The sequence below is a fragment of the Hippoglossus hippoglossus genome, chromosome 6, assembly GCF_009819705.1.
Source record: "Hippoglossus hippoglossus isolate fHipHip1 chromosome 6, fHipHip1.pri, whole genome shotgun sequence".
Lineage (NCBI taxonomy): Eukaryota > Metazoa > Chordata > Actinopteri > Pleuronectiformes > Pleuronectidae > Hippoglossus > Hippoglossus hippoglossus.
In genome coordinates, this window is record NC_047156.1 from 7,518,510 (window position 1) to 7,543,192 (window position 24,683).

General features: G+C 42.7%; 1 protein-coding gene across 3 annotated transcripts; it reads right to left on the reverse strand.

Annotated features, from left to right (window-relative positions):
* Window positions 1–79: 79 nt before the first annotated feature.
* ptpn5 (protein tyrosine phosphatase non-receptor type 5) lies at window positions 80–14,682 on the reverse strand. 3 transcript variants are annotated; one of them, XM_034587081.1, is made up of 15 exons: window positions 14,312–14,682; window positions 14,127–14,176; window positions 10,693–10,802; window positions 9,449–9,724; window positions 8,370–8,492; window positions 8,143–8,238; window positions 7,762–8,018; window positions 7,477–7,669; window positions 7,049–7,133; window positions 6,667–6,746; window positions 6,366–6,503; window positions 6,101–6,211; window positions 4,585–4,745; window positions 4,128–4,241; window positions 80–2,562 (listed from the first exon to the last, which is right to left on the reverse strand). In XM_034587081.1, the coding sequence occupies exons 4-15, from the start codon at window positions 9,716–9,718 to the stop codon at window positions 2,469–2,471; spliced, it is 1,722 nt and encodes a 573-aa protein (XP_034442972.1). In that variant the 5' UTR covers window positions 9,719–9,724; window positions 10,693–10,802; window positions 14,127–14,176; window positions 14,312–14,682; the 3' UTR covers window positions 80–2,468. The 3 variants fall into 3 exon arrangements, with proteins under 3 accessions (XP_034442972.1, XP_034442970.1, XP_034442971.1); XM_034587079.1 differs by lacking the exon at window positions 14,127–14,176; XM_034587080.1 differs by lacking the exon at window positions 14,312–14,682 and having other exon boundaries at window positions 14,127–14,293.
* Window positions 14,683–24,683: the final 10,001 nt, after the last annotated feature.

The following is a 24,683-nucleotide window of genomic DNA, read 5'->3' on the forward strand; positions in this document are numbered from 1 at the left end:
AAGGCAGGGAATCGAACCACTGACCCTCTGGATAGCGGGAGAACAGCCGCCCGAGAATAAGTTGAGACAACAACACAGATTCATGAAAATCTACCTTTATTTGGATGCAAAAACTCACAACGTAAAGCAATACTGTAGCAGAGGAGAGGAATACTGATTGCTGGTTGGTTGTATGTCTGCCTGTTTGTCGTGTGTCGTCGCCCCCAGTTCGAGTGTCAGAGGAGGACCAGGTAAGCGCTGAAAACAAGCACTCAAAGTAAAAGCTTCACAGTCAAAGTACACTGGACATTATCAGAGGATTACGTCAAATATCTGACAATAGTCTGCAGCTTTTCGTCTTGATCTCAGTCCTGGAAAAGGTTATTTTGGCAGTTTAATTTGCTAGTTGATTTGATGTTTGTAAATTGGTCCGAGCCCACACAATTAATTCCATCCTCTGATAATGTCCACAACTGTTGTATCTGATGCATTTTAAAGTCTAAGACAGAAGTTGTTCGATTTGTGTTACATAGAAAACTGTTTTCACTGTTTTAGCTGCCTTACACATAGCAATTATTTCTTGTGTCGTCAACTGAGAGTGGCCTACAGTCACAGGTGGACTCGAGTGGGGACTGCGTAGAAACTCAGTCTGAGGTAAAATTCTCCAAGAAAAACGATAAAAACATACACAGAAAGCAAAGCATATTAAAGCAAAGCCTGACGGCGAAAAATAAATAATACTGAGGACTGAACGTAACCTACTTATTCTCCGTACTGTAAGGTAACTTAGGTAGTCGTCACATTTTGTTCTGTCAAATGTTGCAATAGAAACCAATGGTTTGATCCACAGTATGAGCTACATTCCATCATGGTGTAAACGGAAATATACACAAGGCATCTACTCGAAAGGATTGTATCAAAATGTTCTAAAAATATCTCTGGTTGGTTTCACAAAAGCAAACTGTATCAAAAGCATTGGCCGAGAGCAAGCAATAATAATAATATTAGGCAATTAAACCCTTTTACACAACGAAAAGCAGGACAACCAATCACGTCGCTTTGATTGTGGACCTATGGAGTCCCATACAGCACATGCAATCCATTAAAACCCAACACAACCGAAAACACGACACAGATAAAAAGAACTTTTACAGCTGAACATCAGAGAGACAACCTTAGTTGGTCTATTGTGCTTCATACAGAGGAGGCCTGGCCTGTCTATACAACAATCATGGGCTTCGTACGTCACGGATGTGTTCAAGCTACTGTTGGAAGCAGAGGTGTCACAGAGCGTGGTTACTTAGAGGATGGGAAGCGTCTTGATAGTCATGGAAAATGTACAAGAAAGTTAAATTGTATATGAAAATCCATTTGTTGTGCCTATTTTTAATGCACCGTTTTGCTTTATTCTCCTGTTTGTGTGTGTGTGTGTGTGTGTGTGAGAGAGTCTCCAGAGGTCTGCATTGATTTTTCTGATGGCCTGATTCTATTCCTGGCCTCCCCCCCCCCCCCTTGGTGTCGCCGGCTCTGTGACGCCTCTGGATGTACATCTATGTGGCCGTAATGCAGGAGTTGTTGACTGTAAACATCATGGGCCGTGAGGACTGCACAGGCAGAATGGAAAAAACTGTAATATCTTAGATTGCACAGATATCCTGATTAGTTAATCAATAACCTAATTGTTATACATTCCTATGTTCCATAACATTGCACATGCCTTTAATGAACACTTAGCACCATGCAACCTTAAGATGAGGCGGCTCCTGAATGCATCAAAAGTGGAAACGGGCCTTGTGTGATGATTTTTTACATTAAAATTCAATGAGTCGTGAAGTCGAGTCCGTGAAGAGAAAGCCAGATGTCACATAACCTATATCTAAAATGAATTTTTTGAATCTATATAGAGATAAATATAGGGCTGGCATTTGATAATTTCCCTATATCTCGTTTATGCTGGCACTTGTACAGTGAAGGGCCCTTTTTACTGACTTCGGGGACTGAAACTTGAATTTACGCCACTGCAGGTGATCTTCAGCTCCAGTTGAACCGTGATGATATCTGTACATACAGTGTGTGAGGGGCTAAGTCACACAAATAACTAAACAAGGCCTTGATGTCTGAGTGATATGATTAATACATTTTAAAAAACCTTAGCAGTGCAGATGAAATGATGTCATGAGCACAGGCTTTGATTATGGGCCTGACTGCTGTGACTCTCCAGGACTGTGTGGATCAATAACACTGAAGTGTGTGATTAGAATTTTTGGAGGACTGTCTGAAATCCCACCTTCCTAATGTCTGTCCTGCTCAAAGACACACAACACGATTTCCTGTCAGCCTTTCAGTCCTGTGTGGGGTGAAGAGATTACCATGGTTTGGACTTGTTAAAGGGTGAGATTGAGATGACGCTATAGGTACAGTGGTGCATACCACCAGAGGCGGTACAGTGTACAGTGGTGTGTCTCGGTCTGGCTGTAGCGCTCACTCTACTACTCCTCAGCAGTGTGAGACAGCTGCTTCTCGTACAGGCTGAGGACATGATGCACGAACTGGTACTGCTCACCCGTCTGGATCATCCCGCCCCTGTTACGGAAAGACAAATACAATCATTCAGATAGAAAGAGAGTCCACCAATTTAGTCCAGGCTGAAATATCTTATCAACTAATGAATGCAATACCAGTAAATTTTGCACAGACATTCATGTCCCCCCCAAGAATGAATTAACCTTCATGATCCTCTGACTTTTCCTTTAATGTGATCCTGGGGTTGATTTTCACGGTTTCGATTAAATGTGTAAACATTTGGCTGGATTTCAAATTAAAGGTCAATTAAGGTCGCAGATCCTGGATTTATTTTTTATTTTTCACCTTTACACAACAGTTGAATGTGCTGAACCATTCTGATTGTAACTAGCTGCTTATCTTAATTGTAGTCAAATCTACACCTATGCATCATGCACTGAATTTGCTCTTAAAATATTTTGTACCTATATAGAAATAAAACTGGGTCACCAGCCGCAGGGAAGAATAAAGTGTTCATCACGTGTTCTCAAACAGGTCATGCAACACAATAGACGTTGTGACTCAGCAAACACGCATGTTACTAACATTAGTAATGGCTGCTCTCCACGTAGATGTGCACGTGTCAGGGGAAAGCTACTGTGCATGATGGCCCACTGGAGTAATATCCTCACATTATGCTATTGAGGTGAACCTCTGCTTTTCCAACTATGACAAATCAAATAGTAATATGAATGATGGTGAGTTTAGGGTTCTACAGCCTAAATATGAAATATTTGCATCATTAACACTCTTGTGAAAACTGTTCTTAATATACAGAGAACATGAACTTTGTCACTCTAAATCTATTAACATTTTCAACAGAAATATTAAGACCATTCTGACATGTTTTTATCCAATGGTTGTCTTTGTCTTCTGCTGCTGTCTTAAATCTGTTTTATTTATTTGATATGCTGCTTTTTCCTGAAGTGTTTTACCTGGTATCTGTTTTATCCTGATTGATTTTGTCTTAACCAACTGTTTATATTCGATTTCATTTTATCTCTATTGTTTTATCATAAATGCTTTTAACTGCTGTTCTGTGAAGCACTTTGCAACAGGTGGTTATTTTTTCATCTATGATTTATCTGGTTGTTTGTTTGTTGTTTAGCAGGATTACGCAATTAACATGGACAGATTACCATGAAAATTGGTGACAGGGTGCGGTGTGGGTCAGAGAAGAACCCATTACATTTTGGTGTGGATCTGAAACTGATATTTATGAGTGTGTGGTGTAGTGCAGATCCAAATAGAAATCCAGATATAGCTCATGTAAATGTCGTTTCATAAGGTGAGTGTTGGTGGTGACATTGAATGTCATTCTAGTTCATGAATTGAACCTTACAAATAAAGTTATAAAAGTATTAGTTTATTGTTATCACACCAGCTGTTATTAGATTCCACCTTGACTTGTTACGGATGTTGACAGTTGTTCATATATATTAATTTTCACTAACTTTTAATTTTGTGGTAAAGCCCACAGAGAACTATCTTGTAATTTGGAAGAAAATAATCTCAAACAACGTCACTTGGGCTTTTACGCCAAGAGCTATAGACGTGAGAATGGAAACAGTCTATCATTATCTCACCTGTCCAGACGGAGCTGGCAGGTGGTTCTCAGGATGTCGACCACACCCTCGGTCCTCAGCTGCTTGCACAGGATGGAGGTGGCGATGAAGCAGCCGGTTCGACCAATTCCAGCACTGTTGGGGGGGGGAACGTTGGAGGGGTGACGGGATGGAGGAGGGTGGAGTAAAGAAGAAGAAAATAGATGGATCAATGTATTGATTAGCACTGATACCACCAATCAGATTGGTGCCAAATCCTCCCTGAGGAAATCAGACAGCGGAGGATTGGAAGTGGGCAAATGCTTTGCTTGCAGACAGACTGCCAAGTGGTTTCTATCGTGAAAACAGCAGCAATTTCCCCTTATGTACTCATATTATCAACAAGGGTTTATTAGAGGCCTTTTGATTCGAGCCACATATCGAATGTATTTAACATGAACTATTGCACCTTATATCACATTATGAGCCACTTTCATACCTGCAGTGGACAATTATAGGGCCACTGGAGGGCGGGGCTTCCTCTCTGGCTCTTTCCACCTCTTGTACCAGTTCCAGCAGCGGTGGAGCCTTGTCCGGGGTCTTCTGATCAGGCCACGACGTGTACCAGTACTGCCGCAGGCTGCGCTCCTCCCCGCCACACTGGTGCAAACACACAGACAGGCATGAAACGTAGACGCCATCATGTTGTGCACACATGACACAAACAGGCCGAGGGTGCGTTTTGATCATCAGCCCGTTGCTCTGCGTTTACATCTAAATCGTTACCTTGGTGTTTGTTGCTACGACAACTATGAATGCAGAGCAAGACAAAAGAGAGAGTGTTTAAAGAAAAAGCTGATGTCTCTTTTTCACTTGTCTATACTGGACATAACCGAATCCATCATCTGCCTCCGTTCCCCGAGAGTCCGTCTGACAATAATCATTAATGCTACCGATAAACAACATAAACCAGTGGAGTTGAATAAACAACAAGCTTTTAACTCACAGCACAGTAATGTAATGATCCCCTGGTGCTTAGTAATCAGTCGCAGGCTGCATTTACTGAATTATCATGTTTGGCTCGCTGAGTGCCAATGTCACCATGAACCCAAATTAAATATGAAGCAGCCATCATGAACACATGAATGGAACTGGAAAGTGGAGCCGGATCCGAACATTGAGTCAACATCACGGTGAGACTGTCAATGTGCCTCGACAGTCTGATGAAAAAGTCTCGTCAAAACATTTACTTTGGCAATAAAAACCCAGTTGTGTTTACTTTGTATCTTGAGAACCTAAGATCACAATCTTGTGTGATGGCAGACAAATCTTCCCGTCATGTTTTTGTTATGTGGTTTCATATTTGTGTTGAGCTCAGTTGTGTGGACAGTGTCTTGACACAGGCTCAGGCCGACGTTGTGAACAGATAAACTGCAGATGACAGCAGCTGATCCAATGTGTGTTAAAGGTTTGGTTCACACACGTTCTTGAGAGGTGTGAAGTGCTTTCACATACTTCAACCAAATACAATGGAAGTTAATGGAATAAAAAAAATTAAAGACATATTTATATAGGCCTATTGTATAAACTACATTTATATATAAAATGACTGTTAATCTCATGTCTTTCTCTCCATCACCAACTGTAGGTTCATGTTTGTGGTTTTGAGAAAAATGTCTGAACAATTATTGGATGGATTCACATGAACTTTGGTGACACATACCAGTTCCTGTCAGAACTTTTCTTCTAGCGCCATCACCAGGTCACATTTAAATATTTATTTGTGCAGTACTTTGATTTATGACCAAAACTACTGACAGTGTTTTGAACAAATGTACTTTATGTTTAGGGCAGTATGATAAAACACAAGTGGAAATGTCAACAAGGTAAATATTACACCTGCTAAATATCAGTATATTGCCATATGTTAACATGTTGATTTTGTCTTTAACTTATTGATTTGAGCAATAAATAAACATTCATTGTGTGACACACTAACTGATTTCATGTTTTACCTTCAGCGTGAACACCCTCAGACTGTAGTCATCCTCCTGGGTTACCGTGACGACAGTGATCTCGATGCCCTCATGGCTCACAGTCTCCTCGGGCCAGTACTCTGCACATTTCTGCAGGACAATGGACCCACAGGTGGATGCTTTTACTAATTACCATTATCTTTATTAGCATATCTGTACATTTATTCAATAATGCATCATCATCATCATCATCATCATCATCATCATCATCATCATCATCATCATTGCTTTTCAACACACTGACCTCATTCTTCTCCTCCAGGTTGGTGATCATCACTATGATCGGGGTTCTCTCTTGCCACACCATCCGCCAGAAATCCCCCACTGTGTTCACGGTGGGACCCTGGGTGGCGATGTATGCACGCTCCTCACCCCCATATCCCTGCACACACACACACACACATGAGCTTATGATATACAGTTATGCTTTATGTCTCCAGTGTGTGTGAACAGGAGAAACGGAGCACATGAGGTCAGAGCCATTGAGAACAAATAGAGTGATAGCGGCTGCAGAGCTGGGGCAAGATACACATGGTTTCACTTACGTTGAGATAATTAGCATTTATGTAGGTTGTGAGGAAATCCTCTTCATCCATTGAATTCAGTTTCACTCTGCTGTGTGTATCTGCAGATGGAGAGTACGAGATTACCATGAGAAATGGAGATGGATTGTAATTTTATAAGGAGAATGGAATAATTATGCCTACATATTGTATTACAGCTTTGTTTTATAACAATGTATTTTTGTGTGAATGTCAAATATCTGGTGCACATACACCGACCATTCCCAAACACATCTGGGATAAATAGAAGATGAGTGTGTGAAATTATTAAAGAGTAGCAGCATAAAAAAAGCTTCTTACAAAATTCATAGCGTCATGATCTCTTTTTAGTGATTGGTGGTGGTGCTGCTGCAGCTTTACTCACTGGGTAAGATGGTTTTGTAGCGATTCTTTCTCACCAGCCCTGGGTAGTTGTACTCCTTTGGGTCCACAAAGTTCATGGGAGTTTCCTGCCGATGGACACAGAACAATGGGTGCAACAACAATCAGTCCTTGCAGAAATGGAGGGGAACTCCTCGCCAAGGCAACGGAACATTATGAAATTATATCCAAAGACATGAAGTCACCGCTGCCCTTCACTCTAAACAGCAGACACTGGTATTCTCTGTAGGTTTATGTATGCAAATATGACTGCACCTTCCCTTCCTTCGCCCACTGACATGCAGGCTTAAAGGATTGTGCAGAGTTCTACTGGGTGTTTGTGTGCCTGTGCATTTGTGGCCGTGTCTATGTGTGTCAGAGTTTATCTTCTCTGGTGAGTAGGCGTGATATAACTTTTGTTGCTGCGCTCACATAAAACTCAGCCTGCAGGTTCTGGTCATCCATGGCCCGTGTGTGGAGCATGGCGGGGGTCAGGGTGTGCGTTCCCTGTCGCAGATACTCCTGGGCCGACTGGTCTCTCGGGGACAGCTGGGCTCCGTAGCCGTAGGGCTCGGTGCAGCCTGGCGTACACATGTCCAAGGTCAGGGAGACGTTGGAGCCCCTCCTGTATGATACATGCAGAATCAGACAAGATGAATAGGGATACCTGGAGATACAGAATTAAAATGTGAATGTTAACATGTTCTCTTTACTTACCTCTCTTGAAGCCCCACAGGCGTGACAGTGAGGGTGGTGGCGTCCCCCTCCATCCTGGTGTCAGTGCCGATGTCAAAGACCGGCGTCTGGGGGATAAGGTCGAGGTCCAGCAGATCCTCCTGAGCGTCCGTCCACTCAGACAGGGTGAAGGAGGGCTGGCGGCTCACCGACTGACGCCGATCACCAATGTCCCTCGATACCGTACCCGATGACCACAAGCTGGTGCCATAACGCCACTTACACACCATGTGGATGACCTGAGGATATGAACAGACATCAAATCAAGTAAATAAACAAGCAAGTAGCCAATCTGCAAGTTAAGATTTGAATGATCCAGACTGAGAGCCTTCAATCCAACTTTAACATAAAAAGGAGTTTTACCATGATAACACAGATGGCCACACCGACGCCGGCAGTGCCCTGGATGATCCAGTTGTGCTGTTGGGCGTTCACCACCTCACTCACCAGCACCATGGACTGGCCACAGAGAGACACAGAGAGGAAAAGGTAAATAGACGGAGACAACACCAGATGCATCACATCTTCGGGATTATTTTCTTTGGGGTCATCCTTTGAAAACAAACTGAAAGTCAAGTAGTGACACTTACATCCATCCCAAAGATCGGGTGACAGGGCAAGATGAAGCCAAGGTAGAAGTCAATGACCTGCAGGGCTTTGTAGATGGAGGAGAGTGGCCCGTTTCCCTCCAGCACAAAAAAAACCCAGTACCCCTGGGAGGAGAGTGGAAGGCAGATTGTCACAGACGGTCACCCAGTCACTTCTGCAATGGTAATCAGGCAGCGCTGCAGCTGCTCTCAGGTGAAAAGCAAACAGAAGACGAAGAAAAAAAAAGATGGCCTACTGCGCTCGCATAGAAAGATATGTAAATTGGCCAAACGCAGTCTGTTGTCATAATCATGGCTGCATTTATGGCGCTGTATTATTTTTTACATATGGTAATACTGCACCTGTTCTTTTTCTCTAGAATGAATCATACATGAAGTCAACAGAGACAGTGAAGAAAAGAGCTTGGGAATTCTAACGATGTGTCCAACTTAGCCCCAAAACAATGTAATGACGCACATTTAAAAAGACTATCTATGTAAGAATAAGGGAGATGGTGGCCTAAAAGTCTAAAACTGTCATTTGAATGGCTAATTTTGCACTGTGGATTTTTAGTTATAGTCATCAAGCTGAGCTGGAAACCAAAGCAGGTGCAAGGCAAAAAAAACAAAACACACATAGTCGAATTTAAAGGTTCAGTGTGTAGAATTTAGTGACATCTAGTGGTGAAGTTGCATGTTGCAGTTGAACACCCCTCACCTCACCCTCCCCTTCCAAACATGAAAGTGAACCTGTGGTAGCTTCAGTTGTCATAAAAACTCAAAAGGTGTTTAGTTTGTCCAGTTTGGGCTACTGTAAAAAAAACACGGCGGCCTCCGCAGAGAGGACCCGCTCCTGATGTAAATATAAAGTATTTAAATATAAAGGTCCCATTCTAGGGTAAAGAAAACAACTGTTCGTACAATTTAAATGAAACACACTAGTGAAAACATCACTAGGAATATTTTATATTCAATTTCTGCCAATAGACCTCTTTCGCCTAAATCTTACACACTGAACCTTTAAAGCAGATTTCCACAAATGAGTTTTTACTTCACACCTTAGTTTACGTCCATTCACATACCGTGACTTGGGAGACCACAAACAGTGCAGCCCAGCAGTGGATCTCAATCAGGAGTGCGTACACCTTGTGCATGAACACTTCCTGTCCCTGTGGGCTTTGGCCCCCCGCAGGTCCATCTCTGCGCCCTGGGAGTCTCTCTCTTTTTGGAGCTCTGTCGCCTATTTTCTCAGTCTTGGTGGGCTCATCCAGCCATACCGGGTCCTCGTCGGGCCTCAGGAAGATGGAGTCCTCGGTGTGGGAACGGGTGGAGCTGCTCAGCCGGCGGGTCATGATCCCCTGTTAAACAAGACTCCTTTTTAACAAAGGTAATTCACATGTCGTCTCTTTGTCATCACAAGGTTTTCACAGCTATTTCTGATTCTGCTTTTTGTTATTTTTTAAATAATTGTACATTTGCCATTAGGGATAGTTTGAGGTGGTCTTGCTCAAGGAAACTTCACCATGTGGAATGGAGGAGCCGGGATAGAACCACCAACCTTCTGGGTTAGTGGACGAACCGCTCTGTCTTCTGAGCCACAGCTGCCCTCGTGACCATATTGATCGGCAGTTCATGATGTGCTACTTGTGTTTGACAGAGAGTTATGTTTATTCCACAGGTCTATTCAGATGTATGGCTAAGCGGCTTGAAGTGGCTCTCATCTCCGGATACTCTTGTCTCTCTCAGATTGGAGTCTGTTGTGTGAATGCATGTGTGTGTGTGTGTGTGCGCGTGTGTGTTTGACAGAGTGCAAGAGAGAGAGAGAGAGAGAGAGAGAGAGAGCGAGAGCCTCTATTGTAGGGAGATGAGTCAGGGGTAGCTTGTTTACAGCCCTGTCCGTCGCCTTGGCAACAGAGTGGCTCTCATCCCTCTCATCCGTCCTGAGCATTATCATCTAACAACACACACACACACACACACACACACACACTCCCTCTCTGTATCAGTCAGCAGTGTATTCAAAGCCCTTTTCCTCCCCGCTCTTTTGTCCTTCAACCATTAATAAAGGTGTTTTGTACATTGGCTGATTACGGCCACATGGTTTGTGCGGATGTGTGAATGCGGGGTCTTATGTGAGTGGTGCTGTGCTGCTTACTCACATATCTCTTTTTGTCTGAATGTGATGCCGATTGCTAAAATTGTGGCAGCTGACTTTGGCTTGAGTTTTCATCAATGACTTCCAACCAACACGGCACAAGAGAGTGATTTCCCAGTTGGCTTACTGGTATGTCAAAAAGAACTATATACGTTGGATCACATGACTCACCTATGATAGATGGCAGGGAACTGGGGGAAACAGTCAGATCACATGATCAAGTTAAATCCAACATCGTGAGGCAACCAGCCGTTTTCAGCCATTGTGCCGCAGAGTCGAATCTGAAGGACAAGAAACAAACACATCTCATGTGTTTAGGAGTAAAACCAGGAGCTACAGGTAATTCAAACACCAAGTCTGTCCCCAAATGCTCCATCAGTGACACTTTGTGACCAAAATTCAACTGGTCACGCTAAGACAATGTTAGTAAACCAGCGTCATCTAATGATGGATCAGAGTAGCACCCTAGCCAGCTCCCAGCTGTGCTCTCATGAGAGGAGGATGGAGATTTGAGGTGACACAGTAAACTGTCAATATTTTCTCCCCCTCTCTCTCCCTCCCTCGGAGGCAGAGCATGATTTGAGCCAGACTAAGCAGACACCCTCAGAAACACATTCAGATTGCCTCAGTCGAATCAGTATGCATGAAGTCAAGCGTTAGATGCTCTCTTCTCCCTCGCGTCTCCTCTCGTCTCCTCTCCTCCTCTTCCACTGGACCCTGTTGAACGAGTGGGGTGAGCTCAGAGGAATATGAGACCACACCAGTAGCCTCTGTGTGTGTGTGTGTGTGTGTGTGTGTGTGTGTGTGTGTGTGTGTGTGTGTGTGTGTGGGTGTGTGTGTGTGTGTGTGTGTGTGTGTGTGTGTGTGTGTGTGTGTGTGTGTGTGTGTGTGTGTGTGTGCGCGTGTGTGTGCGCGTGTGTGTGTGTGTGAGTGCAGGTGTTGAACAGAGGGGAGCTGCTTTGACTCCTTTTCTATCTCTCTTTGCTCGCTGCGAAGGTGGTTTTGAAGTGATGACGCCAGTTAGCCTGGCCCATAGCCATGGCAACGTGCATACATACAATGTACACACACACACACACACACACACACACACACACACACACACACACTGTTGTATAAGACAAAACAGTAAAAAGTTCAACGTACTTCCTCTTTTTCAATGTTTGATGGACATGCAGGTAGATGAGTGGATGGAGGGATGAATGGGAGGAAAAGCAGCTCTTTTTTGTGTGAAGGTTGTCTGAAGCAATGACGCAGTGAGGTCGGCGTTTTGGTTGCTGTGGCAACGAACATACTGTAGTGTGCGCAGGCACACACACACACACACACACACACATACACACACAGCATGAAAAAGGAAATACACAAACATACATCTGCACTGGGAGAGCAGTGACAATATTCACCTTTGTCTAAAAAAAATCTGCCTCTCTTTGCTTTTCTTCTTTGAAGCAAATAAGTTTGTTTGTCAGTCACTTCCCTCTGCAGCTTAGTGCTTGTTGGCGAACTCTCTTACATGTACCCAGGGCTAAAGCTCAGGTTTTAAAAAATACTAAGGTCATGTGTCCTGACAGAGTCAGGAAATACTGACCAGACACAAGAAATACATATTTTTCCAAATGTATATTTGATTTATTAATAAAATGTTCAGGCCTAAAGGTTGCACAGGTTATAAATAAGGGATAAAAGATAACACTGGAATCCGAATATAAAATACAACATACCCATTGACATTCAACATAGCCAGAAAAATATTGAGGACATGACCTTAGTGTCCTTAGTTGTGACGGCAGTTTTCCCCTTTGAGCACTGAGATTGTTAACATTTTATTATGTAACACCTTCACTGTGTTACAGATTCATATTTATTCAGCCTGAGCTCCTCATTCAAGCTTTATGATGTTAACGTTGTCAAAATTAAACCAACACTTTCCTTTTCGTGGACATGCAGTTCCATTTAATTGAATATCTTTGTTTGTTTGGCACATTATTATAAAAAAATCACTCACAGTTTAGCTTCATATGACAAACTTGGCATCTCTGGATACTCGAGGATCTCCCATAACATTTGGCTGAAAGCTGAATGCTAATGGTTGGAATGATGGAATACATAGTAAGTGGTGAAAAGCTGCCCATTCACAATTAGAATGATTGACAAGAACAGAAGAAAATCAAGGATCAATAGCGGTTTCGATTTGAACACGGTGTTTTCAGAAGCACAACCAGGCCTGATGGTAAATAAGTCAAACCTGACAGCTGATTCAGCCACATTTCACACTGAAGGTCTATTCTACTGTCTTTGGTTCTTTACAAGCACCGCCCCCTCAGTCTTCAAATGGAGTACGTGTGTATCGTTTACATTGATCTGCGTCCATTCAAAGCATCCGACGTCCAGCTGAGTTTAAACAGACGACAAACCTGTGGCCTCTGTCCCAGGACCACGAATGGCTGTTATCACTGGCAGTTGTGGAAAAGCTCTCAGTTATAGGGACAAGGGGGAATTAACGTGTTTTGTTCTTTTTGGCAACAGCTGGCTGCCAAGTTAATGGGTATTCCTAATGCCTCCAGTGTCCAGTCTGGAGAGATAATGTGTCCAAATCTGCTCTTCCATACTCTGACTCTATATTCTCAGCATTTGTTTTGCATTTCCTGTTTCCAGGTGAACAGAAGTGCACGAGGAGTGAGGTATCGAGCGTGCTGCTGCTGCAAGAGCTCATGTGGCAGGGAGACGAGGGAAGAGGAAGCTCTTACTGAAAGTGATGATGGGACGGTAACGTGAGATAAAGTCACGGGGGCCGAGACCTGCCTCATCAGCCGTCCTCTCCAACACACACACACATATGAGATAAAACCTTGACATTAATACACACATAGGCTCAAAATGACCTTAAAATGAAACACCCAGCGAGCCTGCAGCCTCCTCCAGTATATCACACAGACAGATAATCAATCAGCTCCATTGTTTACATACACTCATACAATCTCTAGCAGCACCTCCAGGGCCATTTCAGAGAGAAATCTCATTAACACACGTATAAACCTACAATTCAGCCTAAGTTGTGCTGTGTAAATAATTGAAATATGCTGCAGAGCGAATTGATTTACAGGCTGCTGGAGATAAATCTGGATTCCCTGTGACAAAGGCTTGTGTTACACGATTGCACTGCATCAAAAACACCAGTGCAGGAATGGCACTCTCTGGCAGTCATTCATGCTATAAGACAAAATACCATTCATATCACGTACATGGCTACGGTGAGCTAGAGGGACCACACAGTGCAGAGCTGGACGGATTAGTAATGAATCACCCAGGGAGGTGGACTGTTGCATCTCTCTCTGGTAACTCCCACACTGTCACACAGGCATGATACAACGCTGAGGAAATCAAGCTTGGAATAATAATAGATGAAAGTGTTATTACCAGCATCAAAGGACCAACCTGTTGGAAAATGATCTGTTTTCATATTCTGAGGAAAAACCACACACACACACACACACACACACACACACACACACACACACACACACACACACACACACACACACACACACACACACACACACACACACACACACACATACAGAGCCTACATCACACATCCCTACCTTTTTACAGCCAGAGAAGCGCAGCAGCCATATGAACCGTGGGTGCTTTGCTGAGGAATTGGTATTCACCTCATGTCGCACAGCCGCGGAGGGGGGAGACGAGGGAGAGACATGAGGGAGGAGAGGGAGGCTGGAACAGTCACTCGCCCATGAGCCTTAAGTCTGGTTAGGATAAGTCCTCTTACCTGGCTGAGCCCGTCTTCACACCGCCATCTGCTGCTCTGCACCCTCGGAGCCAAAAACCCAGGAGCCAAGCGCCAAGCACCACGCCAATCCCTTTACTGCTCCTCTGTCTGGGAGCGTGTTTGCATGGGCGAAGGAGGCAGACTGACAGTGAGGGACAACGACGAGCAAAAGGATGGTGCGAGGTTTGGAAAGGCAGGATCTAAATGTGTGTGTTTAAAATGTGTGTGTGGAAGAGAGGTAAAGGTATAAAAGTCTGATGTTTTTTTTTTTCTTTTGTTAGTATCCTGGAGGAGAGAGACCGAGATCCACAGGCGGCAGCTTCGTCTATATATGCAGCAAGAGGCTGTACGGTAGCCTTGGCAACAGAGCCAGGATGAGGGAGAGCGAGCAAGGGACCTGGAGAGAGAGAGAGAGAGAGAGAGAGAGAGAGAGAGAGAGAGAGAGAGAGACTCTGCGTGTGTATTAATCACATTGTGGGGATATAAATCTATTCTTACAGCCACATTGGGGACTCAGCTCCAAAAGATGCTTTTCACAATGTAAACCATTATGTTTTAGGGATTTAAGGTTAAGGATGGTGATATTCTATTTTGTAATAATTGTCAACAAACCCTGAAAATGCAAAAATCAGCGACAAATGTATCACTGAACAATTACTTTGTCGCCAATAGGTTAATATAGCAAATTCAACGATGTGCCCAAAAGCTAATAAAAACACCAATGAATCACATTTTCCCGTATCACAATCAACACAGGCACTTTAGTTTGTTTTCAGTCAATCTCTCATATAGGCTCCTGTCCTGCAGCCATGAATACTCATCAATGTGTATTCAGCCATACATACAACCACACAATTTACACCTGTGTGTGAAACATTTGCTTGAAAGTCTTTTTTCAAAATCAAAACAATGTATTCTAGTTTTTAAAGATTGATTTCTGCACCATAAACCAATGTGTGTTGGCCCAAGGTCTCGGTAAAGATGTGGAAAAGTACGTCTGTTGTCTGTATTATGAAAAAATACAGAATAGAACATTCCCAACTTTGTGAGTCTCCAAGTAAGAAATACAAGTCAAAGCAGTGTCCTCCTAAGTGACACAAATATATTTGTGTGTGTTTGTGGAGTCGGATCATAACACATCACTGAGCAGTGAACACCCCCCCCCCCCCCCCCCCCCCCCCCCCCCCCCCCGCGCTGTCACCTCCTCTGCCTCTCACCCTCATTCTCACTCATCTCAGTCACCCCCCCTTCGCCCGCCTCACCCACCCTTGTAACTCATCATCACCCAGGTCTACACTCCTGTTTCCGTTCAGGATTGTTTTTGTCATCCCCATGTTCTCACTGCTCCTGATTATTCTCTCGCGTTCTCCCTCTCACGTCCTACGTTCTCTTCCCTCCCACTCTCTCTCTCGTTCTCTCTCTCTCTCTCTCTTACAACCGCCTCATTTCTTGTCTCTCTCCCCTTTAGTGTGTCCCGTTCTCTCTCTCTCTCCCTCCTTCCTGTCTTGCCATATGGTAGCCTTTCCCTGTCAGCTCTCTGAACTGACCAGCAGAAAACAGCCCAATCTGATCAACACAAATACTGGGAGGCGGGTTGGGGGGGGGGCACAAACACTATGTCACATTCATATGTTCATGGTCATGCAGCATTGCCGAAGCAGATTGCGTAAGCTTCATAATGTAGTTTAAGTATAATAATTCTGATGGTAAAAAAAAGGGGGAATGAATGGAATGCACAGTACTACACTATACAACACACTTTCTTAGCCACTTGGGGGCAGCAGAAACAACCTGCAAACACCACAAACACACGTCATCACTTTTTAAGTTAAGCTTAGTTTTTTAGCAGCAATTTACTTATTTACACCTCCCGCAGACACAAAGCAACGTGATCAATCATCTGGAGGTAGGTTTTTGTGTCCACCTGAAGAGAGTAAGCCACATATTCTGCCTCCTTTTACCTCTGGGTTTGGCCCCCACCAACTCCTGATGGAAATATCTGACTCAGCTGCTGAACGTTAGAGGTCCTGGTAGGGGGATTTCGTTTACTTTGAAAACAAGATGTTTCTATCATCCAGTCTTCATGCTGAATTATGCTTGAGTCTAATGGTGCTAGCTTCCTATTTAACACCGATTTTAAAGAGATCACACCAGTCGATGCCACGTGTGAATGCTCACATCCGTGAGTACTCACTAGTCATCACTATATTATTAGCACTCAGAAATCATTATTACATGAGTACTCAGTAGTCTAGCTATTATTAGCACCCAGTAGTCATTTTTACATAAGTACTTAGTAGTCATCGTTACATAAGTAATCAGTAGTCATTACTTTATTATTATGATCAATAGTCATTATTGCATAAGTACTCAGTAGACGTTATTACATAATTACTCAGTAGTCATTACTTCATTATTACATGAGTACTCAGTAGTCATTACTACATTATTACATGACTACTTTGTAGTTATCGGTTTACACATCCATCTTTTAATCTCCACTACAACTGTAACCTGTTATGACTTCATCATGCACAGTTGATGCCATCATGGTGATAAAGTTTGTCCAGACACACAGAAACATAAGCTCCTGTACACCTACATGTAAAACCGCACATGCGCACACCTATCTGAATATAACTGGAAAAAAAATACTGACACAGATGTAACAAGAGCACGTTGCTGTGTGAGTATATTTCCATAAAAGCCAAGGGACAAATTACATCTCCTCTAACTGTACACTCGTTTTCTCTCTCCCTCTCTCCCCCATCTTTCTTCACTATTTATGACCCACTTCAGGGTCCAATCCTCTCTGCTTATATATCTCTCCCACACATCCTCGCCTTCCCCACCGCACTCCAATCAACTAAATGAACTCCTCTGTACTTCCTTATCTTCTCCTCCTCGTCCCTTTTAAAAGATGATCTCACCTCTGCACACACACACACACACACACACACACACACACACACACACACACACACACACACACACACACACACACACACACACACACACACACACACACACACACACATACACACACAAGGTCATTATCACTCAGTATGAACGGTGAGAGTGAAAGCATCATGTAACCCAATTAATGATACAAGCCAGTGGCCTTGAGCTGTCTGTTTCACTGACAGCTACACTGGGAACGTTAAACTGTTACATCACTTCCTCATATTCTGCGAGACTCACTCACAGCGCATTTTTCTAAAAACATTTTGCTCTGATGTGATATTGGAATTTGAACATTCATTAAGTATGGGACTGTAAATGAATAGAAGTGTAATAGCATTTCTTTTCTTTTTAGTTAGAGTGACTAAGATACAGTAAAAATCACCAACACTGTAAATTGAGAATTTATACACAGGAGCAACATTCCCCTGGTAACAAATGGAGGCCTCTAGTGGTACTGATGGCTCACTGCGGGCAACTTTGTGAATGACTAGTGGCCGGTTGAGTCTGTCTCATTGATACACGCTTATGGATACACACCTCTGAAGTGATATTTAGTGCAGAGACTTCTAACTTGAAGCCTTCCTGTCTGTTACCGAACCGATGCCGATCTCAGATTTGACTGTGACTCATCTCGCCACATCCAGATGCCGACGGCAGCTCCGTTCCAAGCCCGGCTATCAGGATCCATGACACACAGTCTAACACAGATAGGCAGCTGATCCTGCTGAGCACCGGGGGGGGGGGGGGGGGGGGGGGGGGGGGCTGTAAAGTGTAAAGTGCTCATCTGATGTCCGCTGGCTGCAGCAGTCAGCTGGTTTCCATGTGATGTTACATATAGCATTAGGTCTGAAGAGAGGGACACTATCTCCTGGAATGATAAATGAAACAAGTGTTCAGGTGTCAGGAATCACAATGAAAAGGAAAATGATAACTTGGCACTGATACCATGGTAACCAGTTATGTGCACAAAAGAAACAAATTAGGCACTAGTTAAAGAGGAACTCTACAACTGATTTACACATAACACACAGAGGGAACTTGTGGTCGTGGAAAAACATGTATTTCTATCAGGGAGCGAGCGCCGAGGGAAGGTCTGGATTTTTTAAAGCTTGATCCACGCTATAGGGACTAATCCAATCTTGGTATTTAATGTGTAGTTTAAATCTATCTTGTGTGACCCCCTCTGACCTCATGTTGGCGATATGCTGAATTGCTGGAGGAGGCTTCTCTTAATGAATAGCTGACAAGCACTTCCTGAATAAGTAATGATTCGTCTCATTCCCAGTAGTGGCTGCTGCTCAGTTTGGTTGAATGACCTCCACTTTACTTGAGCGGGCCGAAAATATCAAGTAATATGTGATATGATCCTGATTATTATTAATTGATTATAAGCCGTGTTAAAGTGACAGTTTCATTCGTACAGTATCAAGACATCAGCTGTTAAACTCATCACTATCTAATAGTCGACTCTATGCAGGTATTGATTCAGTTATTTAGTAACTCTGGTGCTTGTTGGGTATTCATTACCTTCTGATTAACTGTCTCTAACCACTCAGACTTCTGTGTCCCTGATGTTAAAATGTTATCAATAAAACCAGATTAGATGTCGCATGTGGACCAGATATGTGACTGTGGTGGGAAACAGTCATTTATTAACCTGGTGTAATATGTTATTTGTGGGAGTGAAAGTAAGCTGCTCTCTTTACTGTAACCAAGTTGTTTTTGTGTAGCCTACTTGTATGGCCTACTTGTATGGTACTTCAAAAAAAGAAGAAAAAATGGTATAAGTGTTTTTTCTTTGCTATGTTTATAGTTGAAATCTATACAGAGTAAAAGCAAAAGTCACACATTGAAGTAAAATCGCAACAAATGAAAAGAGGAAAATGTTCAGCTGCAGCAGGGAAGATGCTACCGGACTGCTTTTATTTTATAATGAACGAGCAGAGACTTGAGTATTTTTGCATATTTTAACTAAATGACATTAACTAGAGGGTCTGTGTAGAAAGATGGACGACTGACAGCTCCCCTAAAGTGAATCCAAAATTTCTTGATTGCCCCCTGGTGGCTGCCGTGTAGTATAGGTCATAAGCCATGCCTTTCCATGTTAGTGGATGGGACACGAGCCAAAACAAAAAGTCAAAACATGTGAAATTAATTTTTCTCAAATATGGTTTCTGTCATTTGGGGTTAGGTTTGTTCAAGTTTCTATAAGTTTGGTTAAAATGATTTCTTCATCCATAAAAAAAGCTATTGGTCAAGTGTGTGTATCAGCAGGACCTCAATACCACGACTCCATCCTCTGATCGTTACTGCGCAGAAACTGGCTCCAGATTGCTCCATCTTCGGCACAAAATGGCAGCATTAGTATCCAGGATATTTTGTCTCCATTTCTGCACAGTGGGAGGAAGTGGAGACATATCATCCATCTTTATATTCAGACTATGGTTATAACTGTTGTATAAATGTATGCTTGTGTGAGATTGCTAGGCCAGACAAAGGACACTACGTGGGCCAGATTTAGACTCTACCACAATTTAATCTGGGAAGCATAAAATACTGAGGAATCTGATGTTTTTAAAAGAGTTTGTAAAGGAGTGTGTAAAGATAAAGTCTTTCCATTGCATTTCCGCCCTTCGCTGCAGGGCTCTGTCACAGCGACCTCGCCACGCCAGCGCTGTTACCAACCTCTTTTCAGCATTGTACGACCCCCGCGAGAGACTTCGGACTGGACAGTTTCAAATGCTAGATTAGAAATCCCTGTTTACTCCAGTGTCCAACTCTAAACAACAAGCTCTGACAGTGAAGATGTATCAACATGTTCATGGGTCACAGCGGCGATTATGGTCATTTACCCAGAATAAACAACGAAATGAGAGTCATGAAGATGAAGAGATGAGAGCAGAGTTACAGAGGGAGGATCCTGATCTGATAAGTGGCTGTGACCATCATTTGTTGTTTTTTTGGCTTATACATCATCAGAAACTTTCTGTTCAGACCAAAAGTACACAGACATGTAAAGGGGGACATCTCAGTTCACACAGACAAACAGAGAGTGTGGTTCGTGCTCCTGTGATGTGTAAAGGCTCTGCATGTTCTCTAGAGTTAATAGTTAGAGTGAGCGTGTTTCGCTTGTGGAAGCAGCGAGAAGAAGAGAGAATTAAAGCGAGAGAGCGGATGGTGGTGGAGGGGGAAGTGCAAAAGTAGGCCTACAGCTGTAAGAGGCGTTGGGTCACTGGTGGGGCAGGAGCAATATGGAAGTTACCGTTCTGTACATCAGCTGTTACCAACCTTTTATTTTTTAAAGAGCAATATAATGTTTATATTCAAGCCCCTACGAAGAGTTTTTACCTGGTTTTGAAACAGTCTCATTTTAATATCGCTGCCTCATTATGACCTACAGCAGCAGGTCAGAGCAACTATTTACTGCAGTCTTCTTCTCCTTCGTCTTGTCTGACGGCGGTTGGCATCCTGCCTAAGGTGCATTAGCGCCACCTACTGCACCAGAATGTACGACAGTCAGGCCGTAAACGTCTGTGTTTTTGACCATTTTTTCTTCCTAGGAAATTCATATAAAAATAGCCTTTTTGGAAGGATTCCCCACAAGCTAAGGCTCAGGTAGCGCTTGAAAAGCTGCATGACATCAACAAACAGGGGTATTTAATCATGCAGATCTCAAATGGTGGAAACATGCTTTTGTCCACAGAGGTGCTAAAATCAACCAAAATGAAAAGTTCCTTGTAGGAGCTTTAAATTGACCTGCTCAGATGACATGATTAATTGTGTTAATATCTGTGCTGTAGCGTCTCAGTGTTGTAAAACAGGTCTTTCCTGCACAAAGGGAATAACACTAAGCTTTTTATTTGGAGCATTCTGCACCCAGCGACTGAATCTCCATGGAAGCTCCATCACAACTCTCCATAAACTCCCAGCGTGAATCCCGTCAGACTGTCGCTCATGATTCGTGATCAATTTACAATCAGAGTGACGCTCCCTCCTCCCACTCTGGCTGCTACTTAGAGCCAGTCAGAGCTGAAATATGGTTGAATATACGCGTATATGTCATGGTCAACCACAGCCTAGAGCAGAAGAAAAACAATACAATGCATTAGACATACAAAACGTAACTTTGGCCAATAGGGGCCTCTCAATCAAAACAACAGCAAAACACTTAGTTTGATCATGAAAAGCAGTGTGGAATCATTGGGAGCCGTTGTCTTCACCATCATTGAGCATCATGCAAATCTACCTGACGTGACTCATGCTCATGGATGAGGTATTGTGTTGAAGTTTTACTCCCATTGTGCAGCACTGAATAATTGTTATCCATTACGAGTGACTGATACAAACTGTGGTAGAAAATTAACCATATGCAGTTTGCCCCCGAGGTTAAAGCTGAGACGGTTAAAACGAATATGACGCAAATTAAAAGTTCATCAAAATGAAACATCCTCCATTTAGGTTTAATAAATTAATTCTTTGACACTTTCATCAACTGAAATCTCAGACAAACACCTACAGTTTGTGGCTGCTGGCCAATATGTATATATTTTATCCTGATTATAGGAAACTTCTCCATTGTCTTCATGATTTGGTCTGGAACTTTGGTTTTCCTGCTTCTAACTTCTTTCAGGCAGAACAAACACCGAGAGGAACACCTTTTCAGATTGATGTTTGAACTTGAACCAGGTCTATTTGTGTCTGCTTGCTCTCGTCTTTGAAGCCGGGTCCAGCTACACAGAGAAGATATGTAATCACATAACACAGTCAATCATCACAGGGACAGGACACAGTTTTATTTTCCTTTTCTCTTTCCATTCCCTCTGTTTGTTCTTCAAATATTACAGGTTCTAATGTGGCAAATCTTCAGATGAAAAAAAAAGACACTGTTCACTATAATGTGACTGGCTGTGACTTTATGTCTCCTGCACTTTACGAATACACCGGGTACTAGAATCTCTGTAGAAATGTAATGACTCTGTGACTGATTTCTATCATAACTTGCTTGACACGTGAAAAAGTTTGCACTCAGGCCTTCATCGAGACTCAGGCACGTCTAATACAGGAAACAATTAAATCAGTCGTTTGCATTTGATTTGCATTGCATGTGAGTAAACAACATTCCTTTTATGTTGGTGTTAGCACTTCTACTTTTAGGGCTGTAGGTAAATGAAATACATCCCCTATATCCATGACACAAGCTTTTAAATAGTCCAAATAAAACCTTTATATCTTTACGATGAACAATAAAATTACACTTCAGCATGGAAGGAAAAGTATACTTATTTTCTTGTTTAGGTGAAGGGGAGCTAGGCTAGCAGCTACATCTGTTTTTTGGCCAAAATGCCACAGTTCACAGGTTGGTTTGCGGCACTTTATAGAACAATATAATACAAACCAGCTGCGTGTGAGTGGCACATGTATCACAGCACCTTTAACTTGACTTTAGTCAGGCTTCGAAGTTTAGGTCTCATGTTTAAATCTGTGTAGATGTTTATGACTTCATACAGATAAGATAAAATCCCCTCTGCCTGCACAGTATCAGCATCATCTCTATTCACTCTTGAGCCGGACTGCATCCGACAAACATTAGCAGTAGATATACTTGTCTAAATAAATATAAACTGTGTACAGCAACAAAAGCCCTAATGTACAGAGCAGGCCTGGGGAAAAAAAGGGAAAAAAGCGACAAACACGCTGCAACATTCCTCAGAGGATTACATAACATTTCCTTGGGAATGGTTAGTCATAGTGACCAGTTCAAATCATCTCTATCTCCATTAGCCATCATCAGCAGGCCTCTGTTAACAGCCATTATGAAACTGTCCGTCACAAAGCCGTGGCAGCTTCGGCGTCCTGTGCTCTATTTGAAGGTCGAGGAATCAGCCGCTTAACACAGCACATCTTCAGCAAAGCAACACGAGTATTCAGAGGTGTTAATGCTGCGTGAGCACACCAGCACCATTCTCAGCCAGATAATAATCCATGCTGTACTGAAGAACTGGTTTGTGAAAAACCAAAAAACATGGGTGGAATTCTTCCTTTGAGACCAGAAAGGCAATTGTTAACAACCTGTTACCATATATGGATTTGGGCTGATTGTTTTAAGACAGGATTGACAAATTGTGAACTTTAAGATCTATATCTATCATGCAGAGACAAAGACTGTATATAAAGATGGATGACTGCTCCCCCAAAATGAAACATTGGGGGCTCAATCACCCCCTGGTGGCTGGCTGCAATGTAGGTCATAGACCCTGCCTCCTCCATATTAGTGGATGGGACATAGGCCTAACTAAAAAGTCAAAATAATTGTTTCTAAAAGATGGTTTATCTCATTTTAGGTTGTTCTTATCACACGGATGTAAGTGGTGATGTGGACACATTTAAAGCTTTAACATGGACTCATACAGTGTATTAAATGAATAAACAAACAAACAAAAAACCTGAAGGTATCAGGGCAAACAGGAATCAAACATGGGAGATAAAGGGAAGGAGACAAATCAGGATAATGGTGCCTCAGTCCAATTTATTTAGAAATATCTGCACATATTTATTATTATTTTAAGACATTGTACCACGATTCCTAAACAGCGCTCTGTGACAAAGCTGATAAAAAATGTTCTATAAATACATTTTACATGGCTAGCCTTTTTCATGCACACTCACATATTGTAGTTGTTTTCCTGATTCAACCATTTAACTACACTGAAATGTCCTTTGATATGTTTTGTGGACTCGACCATTAGTCCCTCTTGACTTGTAACTCAAACATGTTTGTCAACAGACTCTACTGTATCCTTGACGTACCTTTATTTGGATTTGCATACCACAAACATGTGTCTTTTTATATCATATGTGTTATTTGAATATGTTTGCCTGGGGGGGTCGGAAAACATGTGACGACCATTTTGCCATTGAAACAACTAGTGGAGTGCTCGTTCTAATCCTGCCTGTTTGGAATGGGCAGTTTGTTTGTCCTGTGGTGATGCGGACAGACAGACAGATAGAAATACAGATGGACTGAAGGACACACAGACAGACAGACACACAGACACGGACGAACAGACGGTCGGACAGACATACAAATGGACAGACAGATAGACAGACACATTTCTGGAATAGAGATAAACCTATAAATTGAAAAAGTGATTATGAATCACTCAATGATGACAATAATCATCAGCCAAACTCAGCCACTGAACTTCACGGAAGTTTCCTAAAAAAACATTACAACTTATTAGCTGCTCGTCTTTGCGTGGAGTTGCTACACAGACAGATGAATTCCTTCACCCTGATTGGCCAAGTTATGTCAAGAATGTGGGATGACTCCTTTCTCTTTTTTAATTTCTGCTTGACCGGACAGCCCTCTCCTCCTCCTCCTCCTCCTCCTCATAGTCCCCCCCTGATC

Coding starts and splice junctions, on each gene's coding strand:
- ptpn5 (XM_034587079.1), bottom strand. CDS start 9,718: ATGACCCGCCGGCTGAGCAGCTCCACCCGTTCCCACACCGAGGACTCC. Junction 8,493..9,448: donor TTGTGGTCTCCCAAGTCACG/GTATGTGAATGG, acceptor CTCTCCTCCCAG/GGGTACTGGGTTTTTTTTGT. Junction 4,746..6,100: donor TGAGGGTGTTCACGCTGAAG/GTAAAACATGAA, acceptor TGTTTGCACCAG/TGTGGCGGGGAGGAGCGCAG.